The 20,382-nt window shown below is 45.1% G+C and overlaps 1 protein-coding gene across 1 annotated transcript in view; it reads left to right on the top strand.

Annotated features, from left to right (window-relative positions):
• Hydin (HYDIN axonemal central pair apparatus protein) overlaps positions 1-20,382 on the top strand; it is a 294,282-nt gene that overhangs the window by 45,232 nt on the left and 228,668 nt on the right. The window contains exons 8-9 of the mRNA XM_075977335.1: positions 5,884-6,067; positions 18,762-18,861. Of these exons, the coding sequence (XP_075833450.1) occupies positions 5,884-6,067; positions 18,762-18,861 (284 nt within the window). The remainder of the gene's footprint in view (positions 1-5,883; positions 6,068-18,761; positions 18,862-20,382) is intronic.

Genomic DNA, 20,382 nt, shown 5'->3' with positions numbered 1-20,382 from the left:
GAAGCCAGAGTGGAGCCAGGGGAAGCGGCGAAGGGAGTAACAGCAGCATTACTGCAACCGCCCTCTTGGGGGAGCCGTTTGGAGAGAAGCAGAAAATGCAGCTTTAAGTCCAACCGTTTCTCCGTAGGGCTAGGGCTGTGGGGACTGGTACCAGGCCAGTGTCCAAAGAGCATCTAGAAGCTAAATTTTAACAGTTAAAGTTTTTTTTTTTTGCTATAAATTGATGGAAAAAAGGAAGGGAGGGAGGGAGGGAAGGAGGGAGGGAGGGAGAAAGGAAGGAAGGAAGAAAGGAAGGAAGGAAGGAAGGAAGGAAGGAAGGAAGGAAGGAAGGAAGGAAGGAAGGAAATGGTAGGTATGGAAGGTGCCAGACCATCCAGAATAGAACTTCAGACACATGTTCTGTCTCCACCTCATTTCCCCTGACACTCATACCCTTAGTTTTTTTTAATATTGTTTTTTACCTGTTTTATTTGTTTGTTTGGCTGCTTGGGTTCTTTGTTGTCTTCTTTTGAGACAAGACTGACCTCAGCCATCACTAAGTAGTCAGGGATGACCTAGCATCACTAATCCTCCTGCCTCTTGTCTCCTCATAGCAGAGTTTACAGGTATGTGCTATCTTGCCTGGTTTTATCAAGTACTGGGATTCAACTCAGGGCAGAAGACAGAGGGTGATGTTATCATCTTTCCCAGTCACTCTATAGAGGTATATCTTATGTTTTGAAATGGGGTTGTTCACCAACCTGGAGCCCTTGGACTTAGCTGGACTGGCCAGCAGTCCCCAGGGATTCTCCTACTTATACATCTCCAGTGCTGGGATTAGCAGCAAGCATCCTGTGCCCAGCTTTCTACATGGGTCCTGGGGAAATGAGCTCCAGACTTCATGTTTGCATGACAAGTGCTTTATCAGCTGAGCCATCGCCCCAGCCCCAGTCCCACTGTTCACTGTGTGTCTATTGTATAAAATAAGTTTTCTTATGATCTCTCCATTTCAGATGTGTGTCTAGTGAGCTTTGATTATGTTGATTATATTCATGCCCAGGTTTTCCTGTTCTCCCTCTCTTACATCCTCGTAGTCTCCATTTTAGTTTTCATATCCTTTTATGTTTCCTTGGTCTAGCCTCCACATATGAGAGACAATATGCAGCACCTGTGTGTGTGGGGCTGATGAGTTTCACTTAGCACGACGCCCTCCAGTTCCAGCTGTGTTCCTGCAAATGTTTTAATTGCATCCTTCTTTTGTGGCTGAAGGGGCTCTGCTGTGCAGTAATACCACATTTTTTCTATCCATATCGTTTCTCTACACCACTTGTAGGTGTATGGCCAGAAAAATCAGTTAGCTCTCCATGGTGGCATCTGCACATCACCGTTATCACAGTCCTGTGCACAGGTTTTAAACAACAAACTTAACAGTGGCTTTTGATCTCTGAATAGGATTGTCTTCACTTTCTCTTGGGGTGACATATATTAAGGTACCTTGTGGTTCTCTCAAATAGATTGATTTTTCTAAGTAAAAAGTCTACTGAATGCGACCCTGCCTTCTCTCCCTCTTCCAAGCAAGCCGCATTATGCCTGATCTTTAGCTCAACAGTGGCCCTTCTCCCTTTTCCCTTTTCTGTTCCTCAATGTGTTCCCAAGCATGCCTCAACTTTCATACGATTATTTTCACCTGGGGCCCCTGTCTCCGAAATAACTGCCAGCTACTCTTTCTAGAACAAGGCAGGTGCTCCTTACTCAACAGCGAGTGTGATGGTGGTACTTGTGCAAAAGGTCGTGGTCTCCTCTTTCATTGCACATCTTCAGGTTGTACCCCGGGCCATATATGAGCAGTCCACAGAACAGAGGTCTGCCCAGTCCCCCCAAAACAGTAGCAAGGTCATGAACCAGCAAGAGAATGCCTCTCGTGTTCTCCAGCAAGGCCCATGCTGATGTCCCTGACCCAATCCTTTGTATATGTGAATCTCTTGCTCCTGATGAGGCCGACAACAGCTTCTTGCTTATCTATCTTCCTTTCCTCCACCAGCATCTCTAGTTTAAACTGCAGAGAGAAGCATCAACCTTGGTCCTGAGCTTAGCATAGAGGGAACGTGTCTTTAATTAGAGACGCATTTCCAGGGATTAAAACTTCCCTTTTCAGCATCCCAGGGACCTAAAATAGAAGGTTAGTGTTACTCCACAAAATGAGACTCCACTGTCTTCTCCCAGCTGTCTGTTTGCTAGGTGGCTTCCATCTCATCCTGAGATGCATCTGCAAGTACTGAAACTTGCTCAAAGGTCCCTATAAAATGCCAACCCTTCTAACAAATGACTCCAACTCCTGCTCCATTCATCATGGTATCTCGCCCACAGAATCTTGGAGAGCCAAGATTTGGTTGTCTGTTTTCCACATGGAGGACTTTCAGCCTCTCCCTCTTCCATCCTGGGAAGGATGACCTTCCTCTCTGCCTGTCTTACAGTGTTGGAACCCTTGGGCATGTGTCTGGTCTGAGAAATATGGGGCTACTGCCAGGCTCCAGGTTCTGGCCATGAAGATGCCCCTCCTCTAGGAAGAAGTTCTGAGCTTTAAAATTGTTCTTCTCTTTAAAGACCAACAAACAGAATACCTTTAGAGTCTGAAATTAAGGATCCTTTGAAGAAATCACCTTTTTGATCTATTTTTTGATGTTTCTCTGGAGCCAGAAAGGACATTAATCTCTTCAGAAAGGACCGCATCCTTCCTTTCTTGCTCAGCTGTGTCTGGGCAAGTGCGCTCTGCAAGATTCTCCCAGCCGCATTCTCCTCACGTTCCCCATTTTCAGTGTGGGCTTTTACGGATTTTTGCTCCTAGAATCTCCAGCAGGGTCAAAGTCATTGTTTCAAGAGCAGGTGGCTCTAATTCTACACTTGCTCAAGACCTCACAGTAACCTCAACGGACAACCCCACACTGTGGTTAGCAGGGATTTATTTCACGGCATTCAGGTTCACGAAATGACACATCTCTCTAGTTAATTCAACCTTAATTGATGTTTGAGCCTGCCACCTGGGTTACTGTAATGAATTTAATTTCAGTTATGTTTAGGAGCTCCTTCCTGGTTTCATTTAAAAAAAAAACACTCTGAAGACAGAAATGTCACCTGATAAACAAGACAGGAGACTCTAGACGTGCATTCGTCACACCGGCACAGAGTCCCCCGTTATCTAGGGTCACACAGTCCATTCGGAGGTGATGGCCCCATTGTCTCCACTTACTCTTTCGTGTTATAGGCAGCTTTGGAAGTGTTTCTCCCAGCTCTGAAGGCCAGGAAACTTACTGTTTAGTGGCTTCAACATCCAGTTACCAACTCTATTTGTTACTTGTCTCATTGCGACAAAATACCGGACAACATGAGAGGGGGGCCCTTTCTGGTGCTGTGTATGTATCTCACCCTTTGTTCTTCCTGCTACAAGATGTCTTGCTGCAACCCATGCCTCTTCTGGTGGTGGAACCCTGGGCTGGGTTTGCATCCCAGGCTCCTGTGAAAAACTCTACAGTGCTCCGATCTGAGACCTGATCCACACTGAATTGTTTTGTTTTGTTTTATTTTTGTTAGACATAATTGGTACTTTATTGGCATATAAAACATGGCAAGTGACTTTTAGGACTGTCTTCTATTGTGGATACACAGCCGGATGTGAGTGTCCAATCCTCTGCCTCAGTATTTTTCCCCTTTACGATGCCATTGAAATTGGCCCTGGTCGCTTTTTCTGGTTTCCACTTTCGGGATAGTATTTAGGCAATCTTGTGAGACATTTGATAACTTCTTGTTTATTATAGTTTAGGTCTTGAAGGTCCTCCTAAGGCCCATGTGTTGAAGCATCCCAGTGGTCACATCTCGATGAAGACCACACTGAATTTTTAACTCAACTTGTTTTCTAATTTAAAAGAAACATGTTTTTAAAGTATAAATGTTTTTTAATTACATCTGTGATTATGATAAAAATCAGTTCTAATCATATGACCCAGAGAAAACTTAAGGAATATTTTAGTATCTGTAAATGTATTCCTTTGCAAAACGAATATGGTTTTTTCCCCCTTGCTTGCTTTTTTTTAAATCAAAAAATTTGAGGTTTTCTCTCTCCAGAATATTTTGTAACGAGTCTACTGCCATCTATAACTCTAGTTCCAGGGGATCTGAAGCTCCTACATGGAGTTTACAAACCACTTTTCTTCTTTGTCTTTCAAAGAAGGTCAATCTAGCTGGGTCTTTGTTTCTGTGATTGTTGTAGAATTTACTGCTCCAAGTGGAGTCTTTCGCTTGAAATGGTATTAGTTGCTTTCTATAGCTGTAATAAAACACTACAAACAAGGCAACTTATTAAAAAGTTTGGCTTGGCTTACAGTTCATGATGGTGGAGTGAAGGCCTTGGGGGCGGGAACAGCTGAGAGCTCACATCTCTGAACTGCAAGCAGGAGGCAGAGCGCACACTAGGAATACCTGTGTCCTTTGAGTCTTTTGAAAACTCAAAGCCTGCCCTCAGTGACACCTCCTCCAACAGGGCCACACTTCCTAGTCCTTCCCAAACAGTTTCACCAACCAGAGACCAAGTATTCAAATATGTGAGCCTATGGGAGCCATTCTCATCCAAACAACCACACAAACGATGTGCAATTTGTAAGTCTCTCAGATAGCTGTCAACTAGCAAAATAAAAAAGAACTGGATTCCTTGCTTTCCGAGCTGATATGGCCAGTGGCATAGAAGGACTGGTTACCTTGGATACTGCTTCCCACCTAGCAGTACAAGGGAAATGCAGGCTGCTTTCTTCCTTGGATCCAGGACACACCGGATCCATTTATTTGATTTCCTTGTGTGATATAGACAAAGGGCTCAGAACACTGAAGTTATTTAAAAGAACCACTTGACAAAATGGAGCCTCTGGTTTGTATGAGGTCATCTAGGAAGTCAGAGCTGAGGCAGGAACTCAGTGACCTCACACACCCACTCAGCACTCCCTTGCTAAGGATGTGCTGCCACCTGGGTCACAGCATCACAGTGCTGGGAACAGGAGCAAGTGTCTCAAGGGGAGAGTGCAGGACAGTCTGCAGGGTCATCTGGAAAGGTGAGGGCTGCGAGGAGAAGCTTGGAAGAGGCTGTTCTCTCACTGACCGTGGTAGACAGTGAAAACTGGGAAGTAAGTGAAGGAGGCATCTCTGGGTGTGGCTCAAGCATCTTAAAAGCTTGGCATCTTAGGAAGGCAGATGCCTGACAGAGGCAGAAAGATGGTACTGATGGAGCACCTGCTCTGTGCCGGGATCTGAACCGAGGCCCGAATCACCTTTAAGCCCCATCTCTTAGGTTAGAAACTCTGCTTCCATCACCTCTAGTTTTCTGGGAATGAGCACCAAGGCTTAGAGGAACTGGGAAGCTCCCAGAGTCTCAGAGCTAGGAAATAGATCGTAAAATCAGTATCTAAACCCAGCCCTCACCAGCCCCACATTCTATTCCCTACACAACAAACAGCTAGGAAAGAATTAAAGCAAGACAAGCTTAACAGGAACAAAGTCATCCTCGCCATATGAGAGCAGAGCAGATGTTAAATAATTTAAAAATAAGCATGGAAAACACAATTACCTAAAAGGAAATATTTGTTCAGATACATGCTGGCTCAGAAGTAAACAGAAGGGCCTTGGGTGGGAAAGAAATCCCAGAGGACTTCTGGAAGGAGGTGATAAGGGATCATCAGACTCGGCCTCTGAAAGAGGAGGCAACACAAAGTCACCCACTTATGTATTGTAGACTCAGGGCAAGGAGGGACCACCCCAGGAGGTGTAAGGACAGTCCCAGGAGAGGAGACTGGAAGCGAGTTCCTGCCCACAGCTCTTCATGGGAGTCCCACGGTGACCCTTCTATTTCCTCATTTTCTTTAGGGTCTGTGACGATCTGACCAAGGAGGAAAAGCAGGAAACCGACATGTTTTTGGAAGAGTGCCTCTTGGATCCTTCGCTCCGAGAACGCCTCTCTATTCTCTCCCGCACCTTCGAGAACCAGAGGAAGCTGGTGCAAGGAGATAGCATGCTGTTTCTGGATAACATTTTCACCATCGAGCCCCTGGTGAGCACCAAACAGAACCCGATTATCTAGTGAGCACAAGCGGGGGTGCAGGGCTGCTTCTGGGCCTGGCGCGGAAGTCCTGAGACAGATGTGACCGACATTAGAGACGCTGCGTGGAGGCCGGTGACAAGGATGCTGGCAGGTCACACTTTCTGTCCACCTGTCACGGTGGTCATCTTACCAATTGCCCAGGATGTAGCATCTGTGTATATATCACCTTACAACAAACCCAAAATATATAATTAAAGCCCCATACAAAAATAAGGAAATGAGAGCACTTACATCTCATAGCTGACTTATGGCCAAGCAACTGGTGTCTGTGGTTGGAAACTTAGCCCAGATTAGTCTGACTATATAGCAGGATTTCTCAGCCTTAGCACCATTGATGTTGTAGATGTATAATTCTTTGTCCTGTGCCTCCTTTCTCCCAGCATTCAGCTTAGTTTTCCCCGCCTACCTCTTTTCCCTGCTCAGGCCCAAGACAGTTTCTTTATTAACCAATGATATTCACAGCATCTGCTGGGAGCATGGGGCGGGGGAGAAGACAGAGAGAGAGAGATGATGCAAAACCCATGACCACGTGTTCCTTTTTCCGGTGTGAGCTTAAATAGCCTGTGGAGTGGTCCTGACCCTCCCTGGGGAGGGATCAGCATTTAGCAGGCTTTCCTGAAGGTGGAGTCGAGCTCAAGGCAACTCCCAGGGGGAGGGGGCCTGAAATGGAGCTTTCTGCTCCATTGGCACTCCATTGGCACCCCAAGAATGAATGCCAGGGGCAGGGGTGATGCCCCAAACTTAATATTACAAAACCCATTTAAATATTTGGCCTCCCAAAAGAGTCAGAGTTCGTGCTAGCAGCATGGCCCATGGTGGGGAAGCTGTTTCAAAACCGTCGCTTTTTTTCTGCTACCGCTGAATCAGGAAAACCCCTCTTAAAGGAGCCATGGCGTTAAGCCATGCTTAACTTTGTTTTTTGTCTGTCTGTTTGTTTGTTTTGTGCCTCAAATTCCTTCCCAAACTCCCTCAGGTTTTAAGTGAATTTTAATTGGCCATGTTGGGGCTATTTTGTTGCAAGGAGGCCGCTTGTTGGTTCCCAGCTGCTCAGCCCTGAAATAATCATACAGAAACCATATCACTTAAAACATTGCTTGGCCCATTAGCTCTAGCTTCTTATTGACTAACTCTTACATATCAACTCAACCCATCTCCATTAATCTGTGTATCACCACGTGGCTGTGGCTTACTGGATAACGTTCTGGCATCTGTCTCTGGCAGGGCTACATGGCTTCTCCTTCTTCCCAGCATTCAATTTAGATATCCCTGCCTACCTCTATTCCCTGCACAGACCCAAGACAGTTTCTTTATTAACCAATGGTATTCACAGCACACAGAGAGGAAATCCCACAGCACAGAAGAGATCAGAACCAGACATTGGCAAAAAGCTATGGTTTAATTAAGTGAAGAGGGAGGGGAGTGTTCCCAGTTAGAGAGATCGTGGAAGCCATGGGGAAAGGAAACATTCCGTTTACAGCAGAATGGAAGACAGTGAGCAGAACAGTTTCTGCCTGGGTGAGCAAAGAGAGGGTGGCCTGTCATGTTCAGCCTATAGCTCCCTGTCTCCCACTATGCTCTTCTGGAGGGTCAAGCAAATTTGGGGAAAACTATGGGGAAAGAGACAGCGTTTGTCCACGTGGCAGAGTTCAAACACCACTTCCCTGGGAGCAGATCCCTCCCACAGAACACCCATTGGAGCTGACATTCTGTAGGTCTCAGCTTTGCCAGTGCTGATGAAGATCTGAGACCCATTACAGGAGAATGGTGTGCCCAACAGGGCTTGGAAAGTTTACCCTGATATCCATGTGCGGCTTGAATTGGAGGAGGGTGGATAGAGGGAGCATTGGATGGTACAGGTCAGTCGATGGAAGGTGGTGGAGGACAAGGGGCATAATAAGCAGGTCTTCAGCCAAGATCGGGATGATTTCATGAGGATAATAGTGACCTGGAACAGTCCCGGGGAGGGGGTGATTAGAAAGGAAAGGAGGTGGCAGATATGAGCCATAATCAAAAGGAAGACACAGCATGCTTTTTGATTAGTCACTGAGATTGAGACAGTATAAGGGTCGTAGATCTCACTGGAGTGACTGGAGGAGTTATGACATCTTTGATAGAAATTGGCAAATTAAATAGCTCTGGTCTGGTTCTTGGCTTTGCAAATAGTAAATGTGGCCTAAACTAGCCATCTGGTCTCCCTTGGCTGCAGGTTCATTATATACCAACGAAATGTGAATATTGGGAATAGGTTAGTCTTATCTTTTTTGACTCATAAATTCTAAGTCTTTAATTTGAGTCACACTGTGAGCTCCTAAAACCAAGAAATGTTTAATCCTCATCCCTAGCACTTGTCTCAGTGCTAATAAATGGTTGGATGGATATATAGCAATCAGAAAATGTTAGTGAGTTTGGCTCTGAGCATGTCAACTTTGAGATTACTACAGATGTCCAGAGAGCTTCAGAAATATAGAACTAAAATTGGTGTTGGAAGAGATCCAGAGAATTCAGGACCAGAAGCAAGATTTGTGAGTCTACTGTAAAGGTCTTTATTGGAGACATGAAAACCAAAGGGGAATTCTAAGAGTAGAGGGATAAAGGGCAAGTTTAGAGCTACAGAAGCATCTCCCTGCACCCACCCAAAGGGGACCCAGGAAGAGAGTAAGTACTGGGATCGGAGAGTATGAGAGCAAAGACACACAAACACACACACACACACACACACACACACACACACACACACACACACACACACACACACTGAGGGTTTCCTCTACACCCAGGGCAACTGATCCTGCACCACTGAACTTCTCTTCTGAATATTACTAACTTGTCAGGTCTCTTGTATCAAATGGTCACTACTTACTTTCTGACAGCTTAGCTGTGCATTGGTGATTAGCTTTTTTCTGTGGTATGATCCCAGTTAAATAGCTTCTTGCTCTGGGTTGATCTTGCAGCAGAAGCAGCAAAGATCAGGAGCAAGTAGTGTTACCAGCTGGTCTAATAACCAACCTTAGTCACAGTCTACCCAAATAAATAAAGCCAAAGGTCATCAGCAGGTAGAGACCACCTTGCCTTCTGATGGGCTTCCTCTGGCCATGGAGGAAGGGCAGCGTGTTCAAGTGAGGTAAATATAAGAGAAACAAAAGAAGCAATAACAAAAACCCCTAATACTTTAGGGGCTGAATAGAAATTTTTAAAAAAATCATCTCATTTTATCAGGTCTACATCGACATAGTTTCGTTCTTCAAGCATATCAGTCAATACTAAAGTTTAGCCTAGTCCTGCATACAGGCTGTGTGCCCTGCATACCAAGTATTTTCTGAGAACATTGTTCCAGTTTCAGAGGCTCTTCCCACTTAAAACAAGGAAATCCAGGATCAGGAAATCAATCCTGACCCCCACCCCCAGATTGCCCAGAGATGGTGATGGGTTTGAATTTAAATCTCATTTTATTGATATTATCAGATGAGGAGTTGTTTGGTTCAATCCTGTAGAAATAAAAGGCCCCACATTCTATTGTAGTGAGTTCTTACTGTGTTCCAGGACCGTCTCACCTTTGGCCCTTCAGGGGTTTAAATGAGAATGAATGCCCCCAAAAGCTCATATTTGGATACTTGGTTCCCAGTTGGTGGATTAGGAGGTATGGTCTTGTTGAAGGAGGTATGCCATTGTAGATGTGCTTTGAAGCTTTCAAAAGACTCCTTCCACTCCCAGTTAACCCTCTGCCTCCTGCTTCTGAATCAAGATGTGTGCTCTAAGCTGGTCCTTCTGCCAGAGCTTTGCCACTGTCGTGGACTCTATCTAACCCTCTGAAACCATAAGCCCAATCAAACTCTTTCTTTGACAAGAAAGAGTTGCTTTAGTCATGGAGTTCTGTTACAACATCAGAACAGTAACCAAGACAAGTCCCATGTCTTTGCAGACTTTCTTCTCATGCCCATTCTTTGTGAAATGTGGCCATAAACCTGGCCATTGGGTCTGCTGCTTGAACTCTGAGGAGTTAGATTTGGGTATCCTGAGTCCTGGTGGCCACAGAAGCACAGAGCCCTAGGCCTGCTTCTATCTCCCATTTCCTCAGGATATGGACAGAGAGGAAGCTGGCCACTGCTCCACTGATGAAGAGCTGGGACTTCATTGTGGGACTTAGAATGTCCTTTGGTGGGAAAAAGAGGGCACCAAGGACCAGAGACAGAACACCAAAAGGAATTTTTTTAAATGGTAGTTATTTATATTGATATTTTAAAGCCATTGGGATTACTGTGTCCTTATTAGGGCATATGAGAAACAGCTTTTTACTTCTAGTTTCTTACATATCAACTCTTCGGATAATATCTTGACATATTAATATCATATTATTAACTGACTTTCTCCATTTATTGCTTATTGGAAAGGCATGGAGCCAGGCAGGCCACCTGCTTCTGTTTGAGATTTTCCCCATCTTCAGAAATAACCTGAGTCTATTATGCATGTTTTGTGCCTTCCAGAAAAGCAAAAGGAATTGACTGTTTCATAAATATAATATTCAGTTGTGCCAGGCAGACCACGTCTGGGCCCAGCTTTGATGGTCTCGTTCTGTTATTTCCTCTGCTTGAGTCTCCTGAGTCCCCCTGAAAGAGAGAAATCCAAAACTCAAAAACTCAATTTTGAACATTGAGCGGTGCGAGAATATCACCAGGCAAAAAGAAATAAGCTTTTGCTTCCCATGGGCATCTAGCAATCTCAAGACCTCAGCACAGATGTAACCATCCTGTCTCTGAACTGTGGTGCTGCTGGCTCAGGTCGCGCTTTGAAGATAGCAATTTTCTGAACGTGGAACACTTGGTATTTTCTCAAAAAGAAAGGCCTGAATGTTTCAAGGTTTTTCCCAGCTCACGCCGGCTGCATGTCTACAGTATTTGAGCTGGCCCAATAGTCCTGCTCCTCTTAACCCACATCTCCCGAGTAGACCTAACCCTGCAGCCCTCGGGAAGCTGAGGCTTCATCTAAATGAACTATCAAAAGGGAGAGACACTCCATCATTTCTTCATCACCATTCAAGTTAACAGTAACCTGTGCTCTGATGTCATTTAAGCCTGAGAGAAACGTGCTGTTCTAGCAACCCAGACGTGTAGAGACAGCTCAAATTTAGTTTACTTGATCCCTCTCCTCATTCGGTATAGTGGATGAGCTCAGCAGAACCGGGTTGGGTGCAAGTCCAGATGGCTACCAAGAAGAAAGACTCAGTGCTTTTTGTCCTGTGCAGCCCTTCCTCAGCTCCGGTCATTAGCTGAGCTGTGACTCACTGGGCAAACACGTGGGCGCTGACTCCTTGAAAATGGATACCGGGAAGGAACCCAAGGACGTGGATCTGCTGAGAGCGAACTGCCCCTGACTGGCTCTGCCAGTGCCGTGGCCCGTCCCTTAGCCTCATTCCCTAGGACTCTCCTACCAGGTCTTTGAGCTGAGGCCCACTTTTGGCAACTGTACCAGAACATTCTCTATTGTGTTTAAGAACCAGTGTGGGTGGAAGGAAGCCCAGGGAAGCCTTAGAAATAGCAAGGCTGCTCCTGACTCATTAAATTAGTCAATACCTTTCCTTCCCGGGAAAGAGAGAAAGGCTTGGGCATCACACATGGCCTCCTCCCCTAGCTAAGGATCCCGTGGAGTTCTGTGTGTCGAAGATGAAATTAAGGCAGAAAGTGCCTTTTGTAAAGTTTCTTCTGCCAGATGGACAGACCATAGAGCTCTCCTCAGGAACTTTTATGGGTATTACTTTGAAAATCACAAATTGACTTGACTTACTTGTCCCAGCTGAAGTAACTGAGTAGTCAGTCTCTATGCAAGCCTTGTGCCAATGTGGTCTTTTCTCTCAACAATAACAAGGGTGATTTACTTGTCATTTTTTATATTCCCATTTGTTTTTTTAATCATTGTTGTTTGAGACAGTTGGTATTTGCGCCCAAGTGTCACTAAAAGTAGCCAAAGTTTTTGTCATTGATTAGATCTGTTGTGAGTGGAAGAAAAGATGACAGCATTTTGGTCGTGGGTTGATCATTGATAGAAACTGAGGACATAGACATAGAGGACTGGACAGATGGTTCCATGGTTAAAAGTCCTTGCTGTTCTTGCAGAGGAAAGAAGTTCAGTTCCCACCTCCCATATCCAGTGGCTCACAAAGGCCTGCAGCTCCAGCTCCAGGGGGATATCATACCTTCTTCTGGCCTTTGTGGACGTGTGTGTGTGTGTGTGTGTATGTGTGTGCATACATACATACAAACATACACACACATACATACACATACATATATACATACATACACACACATACATACACATACATACATACACACACACATACATACATATGTACACACAGGCATACAGGCATACACACTCATCAATTTTTAAGTAAATCTTACTTTAAGTTAAAAAACAAAAATTTGATTTTGAGAGCATGTTTTCATTTTCTGAGAAACTTTCTTTCTTTTTTTTTTTTGCTTGTTCATTTTGGGAAATGGGATCACTTGGGCTCTTAAACTCTTGGGCTCAAGTGATCCTTCTGCTTTAACTCCTGGAATAATTAGTACTAGAACAACTCTTTCTGTTGCACGAGGGAAATGATGGAATATCTGAAGATGTTTATGTCGCCAAGCATGGCCATCAAGAGGGCCACTTGAGGCCATTGATCGCATATCTTGTTCTGAAGGGACTGGGCCTAGGTCGTCACTCAACACGGGGGAGCTTGATGAAGACCCCACCAGAGCGTCCCCCAGGAACACCCACATGCTCATGTGGACTTTGTTCCATGAAAGAACCTGCTTTCAGTGACCTTCTAGAAGAATTCAAGCGTATATGGACAGTGTTAGACTGTCCATAGGCGGATCACTGGGGCAGGTTGCATCAGATAAGTCCACTTATTGGTGGATTCTAAATGTCTGCCCTTTCTGTCTGGTATGGTGAAAGAGGTGGGCCCTGACCTACTTTTAGAATTGCAGAGGGGCAGGGGAAGTTAGTGGAACTACCGTAGACTCCTGGCCTGCCACATATTGTTGATTTGTGCTTAGGCAAGATACTGTACCTCACTTTGCCTCAGTTTTCTGTTGTTAATGGGAGGATTAAAGGACTTAACCAGGGTGAAGACTGGGCAAGAAAGGTACAGAGGCAATGACTGTACCAGTGAGAACTTGAGCTCTCGGGAAACATGAGTTAGATACATGTCTTAGTTAGGGTTTCTGTTGCTGTGAAGAGACACCCTGACCCTGGCAACTCTTACCAAGGAAAACATTTAACTGGGGCTGGCTTACAGTTCAGAGGTTTAGTCCGTTATCATCATGTCAGGAAGCATGGCAGCATGCAGGCAGACATGGTGCTGGAGAGGGAGTTGAGAGTTCTACACCTTGATTCATAGACAGCAGGGAGAGATGGTCCCCCTGGGTGTGGCTCAAAGCCTGCCTCAAAGCCTGCCTGCACAGTGACACCCTTTCTCCAGCAATACCACACCTCCTAATAATAGTACCTACCACTCCAAGCATTCAAACACGAATCTGTGGGGCCATACCTGTTCAAACCACCATAACACACTTGTCTCTTGGCAAATTAGAAGTTGACTGGAAAGCTAAATATTTGAGTCATACATGTAACCGGAGAATCAAAATGCAATTCTTTTATTTAATACACATAGGAATTTTTATTGTAAACATCGAGTTCTGCTTTCCAGATCAACTAAGGAAGTTAAATACACAGGTAACTAATTATTCTTGCAGTTCAAATTCCCATTTAGCAAGGTTTTCGAGAAATGATCCTTCAAAGAAGGAAGAGGAGAGAGAGGGAGGGAGGAAAGATTCAGGGTTTTTAAATGTATTTGGAGAACGTTTTAAGGAGGTTCTCACTAAAGTCCCTTTGATCCAGTGCTACTTTCTGAAGGTCAGTCAGTCACCACCAGTCTGCCACCCCTTCCCCGTGGCTCTTCTGTGACTTTTCTTTTGTGTGTCCCCTGCACTTGATCCTGATCACTTTTCCCTGCCTGTCAGCGTGTCTAAGCTTTGCATTTATTTAATCATTCATTCATTCATTTGGTTTGCATGTGCTTGTGTGTGTGCGCACATGCTTAGAGGTCAGATGGTCATGTGTGGGTCAAATTCAGGTCATTAGGCTCAGCAACAAACATACTAAGATAACAGGCATCTACCTGCCAAGACAGCTATTGGCACTGCTTATTTTCATGTGTGTGCTGGACAGTGAGTATAAAAGAACTAAGTGTAGCAACTTCAGACGGCGTCTGTCGGTTAGTTGAGGTTAAAAGACCCATCCAAACTGTGGGCCACATCAGTCCATAAGCCAGGATCCCAGATTGGCTAAAAATGAGAAAACAAACTGAATAGCAGCCATCTTTCTCTGCTCCCTGACTGTGGACACAATGCAGCCAGCTGCCTCAGGTACTGCTGCCCAGATGCCCCTGCCGTGAGGGACTGTACCCTCAAACTGTGAGCCACCATTTTTTAAGGACGCCTCTCTCATCACGTTTGTCATCTGTCACAGGACCAGTGGCTGTGTACTCATGGCATCCAGAAAGGCTCAATGCTGGCTATGAAGTTGTTTGGTTTGTTGTTCTTATTCAGAAGGGGCTAGAGTATTAACATTAAACTCAAAAATTCAAAGTTGATTCCTTCTATTATGTCATTTGATTGACAAGTGAAATACTCACAGTAGAGTTGAGGAACAACAAAACATTACAAGCAAAGGAGAAATGATTATAGGAGAACTGAGGGCCACTGTGTTTTTTTTTCATCAAGGTAATGGTGACAGATCGAATCCTCTAAACTCGGGTTCCCATTGGAGTGGGAAAACAGTCAGAGAAGGGAGAGAGTCTTAGAGACAGGAGGAATTTGGAGGAGCAGGGACCTGAGGGAAGAGGTAGCCCCAGGGGTCCTGGGAAACAGGGTATTGATGCTGGAGCCAGTAGGGGAATTTGTGAAGGTTTTGATTTTCTGAAATGTCAGAGCTGAGCAATAAAGAATGAGAGGGCATTTCCAGAAGCATGAGTGACCCAGAAGTTCATTTCAGTGGGACCAGTAAGACGAGACGATTCAAGGCAAGGGGTCAAGTGGGACCATTTTAGGCTTATTGCGTGTTTGCTAGGTTTGGCCTTCGATTTGCTAGGAAATGTCATTTTTTTTAAACTGCATTTTCTATAGAAAGTAGAAGTTTCACTATTTAATGAAGCCCACCCGAAAGCAGAGGTAGTGAGTGACCACGCTACCAGCAGCCCTCTGAGAGAACAAATGGAGGGACCATGCTTTTGTTGTAACACACACACAGGTATTAGTTCCCTGTCCCAAGCTCTGACCCAGGAGAGGACTGTAGAGGGACGTTTGTCCTTGAATTATCTCCCACGTGCAGAGAAAGATCAAGTTACCAGTGGATGCTGCAGACTCAGCTAAGCAGCTGCGGTTCTGCAGGAGAAGGCCCCAGGGCCAGTCCTCATTCTGTCGGAGCTCTGTGGACAGGCTCCTTATGCTGACCTCCGGTCACCAGAAGGTCCTCTCAGTCTTACCTGGGTGCCAGTACCCCATCTCTGGGATCCAGATCACGCCTCTCAGCTGTGTCTTACTTCCCAACCCTTCATATCTACCTAACAGACTTATTTGACCATGGCAGGTTCAAAAGTGTTTGGAGGTTGAGGCCATGCTCCCCTTTGTCCATGCATACACCATGGATTCTGTGGCTCGGAGGCCATGAAAATGGTCTGGCCTACCCAAAACCATAAGACCCCTCTTAACATGTTCTGAGATAAATCAATTTCCAGGCCCTCTTGGGGCCACTTCTTGCTACTCACATTTTTCTGGCATGGATTCTCACAGGAATTAAAATGTCTCTTGGTGCTTTGGCCAGTCTGTGTTGGAGCAAGTTAGTTGCATCTACTTAATGTCTGGTTAAAGCAGGGTCTAAACCCGCCAGCAGATTCACATCGGATTAGGAAGATGCCTAAATCTCCAGTCGTCTTAGGCAGGATGCCACCAACATACCTTCAGCTGGCTGAAGATGCAGCTGAATGGCTGAGCTGTATCTGTTTGGCCTGTCTGCCTCTTCTAGGTCCTACCAGTCAAAGGGCCGGGTAGTTTCCATTTATCAGAAGGGACCAAATATGTGTCTCAAGGTCTTACAAAGTTCTGTGGTGCAATTTCTAAGTCCATGAGAATGCCTGTACCTTCCTGTCCACTGTGGACTCTCAGGGGCCTCTCTGGGCACTACAGTTGTGTGGTTTTGAGGGTCCTAAATGCAATAAAAGGGCAGAAGGAGGCTTCAGAAATGAATCCATGTCTGGTAATAAGTCCATAAGGTACAAGCAGAGCAGAAACAGCTGACTCAATGGATAGCAGCAAACACCTGCCAAGAGCCACCTCTGCCTGGATGCTGTAGACAGAGGAGTGCGTGCCTACCTTTCTTCTCTTGGACTTCCTGGGGATGCAAAACTACTTGCTGACCTTTGTAACCTTGCTGTTGTTCCCAGAGCCTTAGCGTCCTCATGTCACTCTAAAGTTTGGAGGGACACTTCCTGAGAAGGTCATAGGTCATTCCGATTGCTCTCTAGTTTCCTGTTCTCCCGTCTTGTCTGATGTTGCCTTTTCCTCAGGGGCTGGGGTTGAACTAAGGATCTTACTTCTCCTAGGTGACGATGTCAGCCATTTGTTTTCCTCTCTATTCTTTATTCCAGGAGTAATTTCCCTTCCAGCCAGACTATCTAGGGTGCTTTGGGGACTATCTGAAACTGAAGCTAGATTGTTTATTATGTTGTCTCACCTTGATTTGCTATTTAGCTGTGTATAGATTTCTGAATATGTTTAATACTTGTGCTCCTTTGGTCCCATTTAGAAGACTTTAGGAAAAGGCACACATTTTGCCCCCAGCCTTTTCAGTCTTCCAGTTTAGTCCTAAGTGGCATAGAAGTAACATAGATAGGTGGTGGGCAGTCAACATCTAGGGACCTTACTGGATACATGGCTTTTCCAGACCTTTGGTGGGGGGGAGCTCTTGGAGTCAGGTACAGTTTTACCTCTTGCAGTTTGCAAAATTGGTGAAGAGACACCAGATTATATGGTCAGGACAATGTTTTAAATCAGGGTTAGGTGGTTCATTTCATCACAGTAGCAACTTGGGTGTTTTTTTTAATGGCTTTGGGTGGTTTGGATTAAAGTGAGAGATGACTGGCTAGGTCAGAAGCACTCTGATCTGGCCACTAGCCTCCCTTGGGCCATTACTTGGCTGTGCAGAGCAGAGGTATTTCTGTTTGCTGTCACTTAAAAGTCAGGCAGGTAGTGCCTCTGCTGAAGAGATCAGATAAATCTTTGGCTGTGGCCCCTGTGAACCTTATTTTTGTAGGGACAACCTTTGTCATGTATGTTCCTGTCAATCAGCCTGCTGATGGCTAAGCCCTCTGCAGTCTTGGCCTACTCTGTCTCCTCTGAGGTCTGGGTACACATGGGGCAGATAGCAGATGCTCACTGAACATACACAATTTAAAACTGCCTGTCCCATGAAGCACAGTGGCACACACTTTAGGAGATGGAGTCAGGGGACCGTGAGTATGAGGCTAGCCTTGGCTACATAGGAAAACTCCATTTCAAAGGAAAACAATCATTCTTCCTGGTTTTCTCATTAATGCATCTTATATTCATGAACTCATTGACGTTATCTGTAAAGCTTGTCCACACTTGTGCTACTAGATAAGTTACCGAGCAGTGTAAGTCTCCATCTGCTGGGTAAATGGTGTTTACTCATGTGTTGTAGAAGTGTTTCCTTTAGGTTCCCAGGATTTCAGCCTCTGTGTGTGGTTCCCAAAGAAATGAAAACTAGAACCACCATATGACCCAGAATCTCTTCCTCCTGCAGACTCAAAGGAAGTAAACAGTATAGCACAGGCTCAGTCCCGTGTTCTCTGCAGCATGATTTAACTAGCCAGCCTGTAGAACTACTTAGTATGCACAGGCAGGCGAATGGGGGAAGAAATGTAATGTGTACATACAACAGGATATTGTTCAGTTTTAAAAGGGATCCCCTGCTGGGCTGTCAAGATGCTCAGCGGGTAAAGGTGCTTGCTGCCCAGCCTGACTGACAACCAGTTTAATTATTGGCCTTCACATGGTGAAGGAGGGAAGCAACTCCAACAGATTGTCCTCTGACCTTCATTATTCAGACTGTGGCATGCACACATCTGTGAGGGTGTGTGCACACACATACAATAAATAAACACAAAACCCTTTGGGGGTGCTCTGCATTGGCCACAAGGCCATCACATCTAGCATGTTCTCATGTGTATGCAGACTATGAAAACTGAACTGTGGAAACACAGAGTAGAATGGCAGGTGCCAGTTGAACATGGCAAACGGGGAGATGCTGATCAAACGGCACAAATATGCAGCCATGAGTCCTGGAGATCCAGTGCAGCCTGACACATGCAGCTAATAACATATGCATTAGAAATTCGGTAAGAATAGACCTGACGTGTTCTCGTGGCACACCGAAGGAACTGCTTAGGAAATGCATATGCTACTCTACTTGACCATGAAGACCCTTTTGCTATCTATATGTGTGTCAAAACTTTATGTACTTCTTAAATATATGAAAAAAATTCATAGAATTTTACCTTTCTTTTTTGTTCATGTTTCAGGAAGGCGATGTCTGGCCCAACTCATCAGCTGATATCACTGTGTACTTTAATCCCCTAGAGGCCAGGCTCTACCAGCAGACGATTTACTGTGACATTTCAGGTATGAACTCGCTTTGTGTGGTAACCAAGTTACCAAGTGCTCAGAACGTATGCGTATGTGTGTACATGTGTGTACACGTGTGTGTATGTGTATGCAAGTATGTGTGTATACATGTGTATGTATATTCACGTGTGTGTATAGATGTATGTGTATGTGAGTCCATGTGTGTATGTATGTGTGCATGTGTAAAGTATATGTGTATGTGTGTACATGCGTGCATGTGTGTGTGTGTGTGTACAAGAATGTGAAGATTGTAGACTAAGGCCATTTCGTGCTACCTGAGATCAATAGAAGAATATTTGAGTCAAACTATGAGCTTCTCACATTTTCTAGAACAGAAAGTTTCGTTTTTGCTCCATTTTTGTTCTTTGAGACAGGGTTTTACTCTGTAGGCCAGGCTGGCCTAAAACTTACTATGCAATCTAAACTGGCCTCTAACTTGCAGTGATCCTGGTACTTCAGGCTCCTGCGAGCTGAGATTGCATTGGGAACCATACCATAGCACATGACTAGCTCAAGAGTCTCTATAGTGTTTTACGGTTACATTGTCAGTGGGGGAAATAGAAAAACCCTTGTGTCTGTTTCTTCTCAACGCTTAGAGCACCAAGACTGGTACTTGTGACATTTTCTTGCATGGTTGTTTGTTCCTTTTATAACGCCCAGCTACTAATATTTAGCATTTCTGTGAGTTGGAGGCCAGCCTGGTCTACAGAGTGAGTTACAGAACAGTCAGAACTGTTACACAGAACAAATCTGTCTTGAAAAACCAAAAAGAAGAGGAGGGGTGGTGGCAGATGAAGAAATGAACACGTATATATGTGAATTTGTGTGTGCATCTGCACCTCCACACGTTTCTTGGCTGTTGCTGAGACGTCCTGAAAACTGAGATCCACACAGCGTTGAGCTCATGAGTCATCCCCAAGCCTGGCTACAAAATACTGTGAAAGGAGCTGACTATTTCCAGGCTGAGGCAGGAAAGAACAAACTTCCTCCAAGTCTGAGTGGAGGAAGTGATCAAAGAATGCCCAGAAGCTGTTAAAGGACTCCCACTGACGACCTTCAAACAAGTTAGGAATCAAACAATGCTGTTTACAGATTATGTCTGTGTTACATCCAAACAGGCATCGGAATCTGCTGAGTTAGAATGTGTCACATGGCAATCGTTACCGCTATAAACAACTCAGGTCAAAAGTAACGGGGGAATTGCGGGTGGGACAGGATCCTATGTGGCCTCAAAATATCTTCCACCAAAATACTTACCAGTTATGAAGTAGAGAAAACTCAGTTTTACAGTGAAGAGCGCAGAACATGGCACCTCAGCTATAGAACAGGTGGCCTGCTAGGACCTCCCACTAGGATGCAGGGAGGGCAAACCATCCTGTCAGTGATACCAGGACCAAACTACCTCAGCAGGTCTGATCCAGAGGATGCTTCCAGCAAACCAGCGGAAGCACAGATTGCCTGGATCTTCACAGACTTCACGGCCATGCAAGTCAAGGGAGGGAGGAAGAACTGTTTGAG

Source organism: Microtus pennsylvanicus, chromosome 6 (genome assembly GCF_037038515.1).
Source record: "Microtus pennsylvanicus isolate mMicPen1 chromosome 6, mMicPen1.hap1, whole genome shotgun sequence".
NCBI lineage: Eukaryota > Metazoa > Chordata > Mammalia > Rodentia > Cricetidae > Microtus > Microtus pennsylvanicus.
Note: the sequence above shows the minus strand (reverse complement) of the source record. Positions and strands in the feature narration are given on the sequence as shown.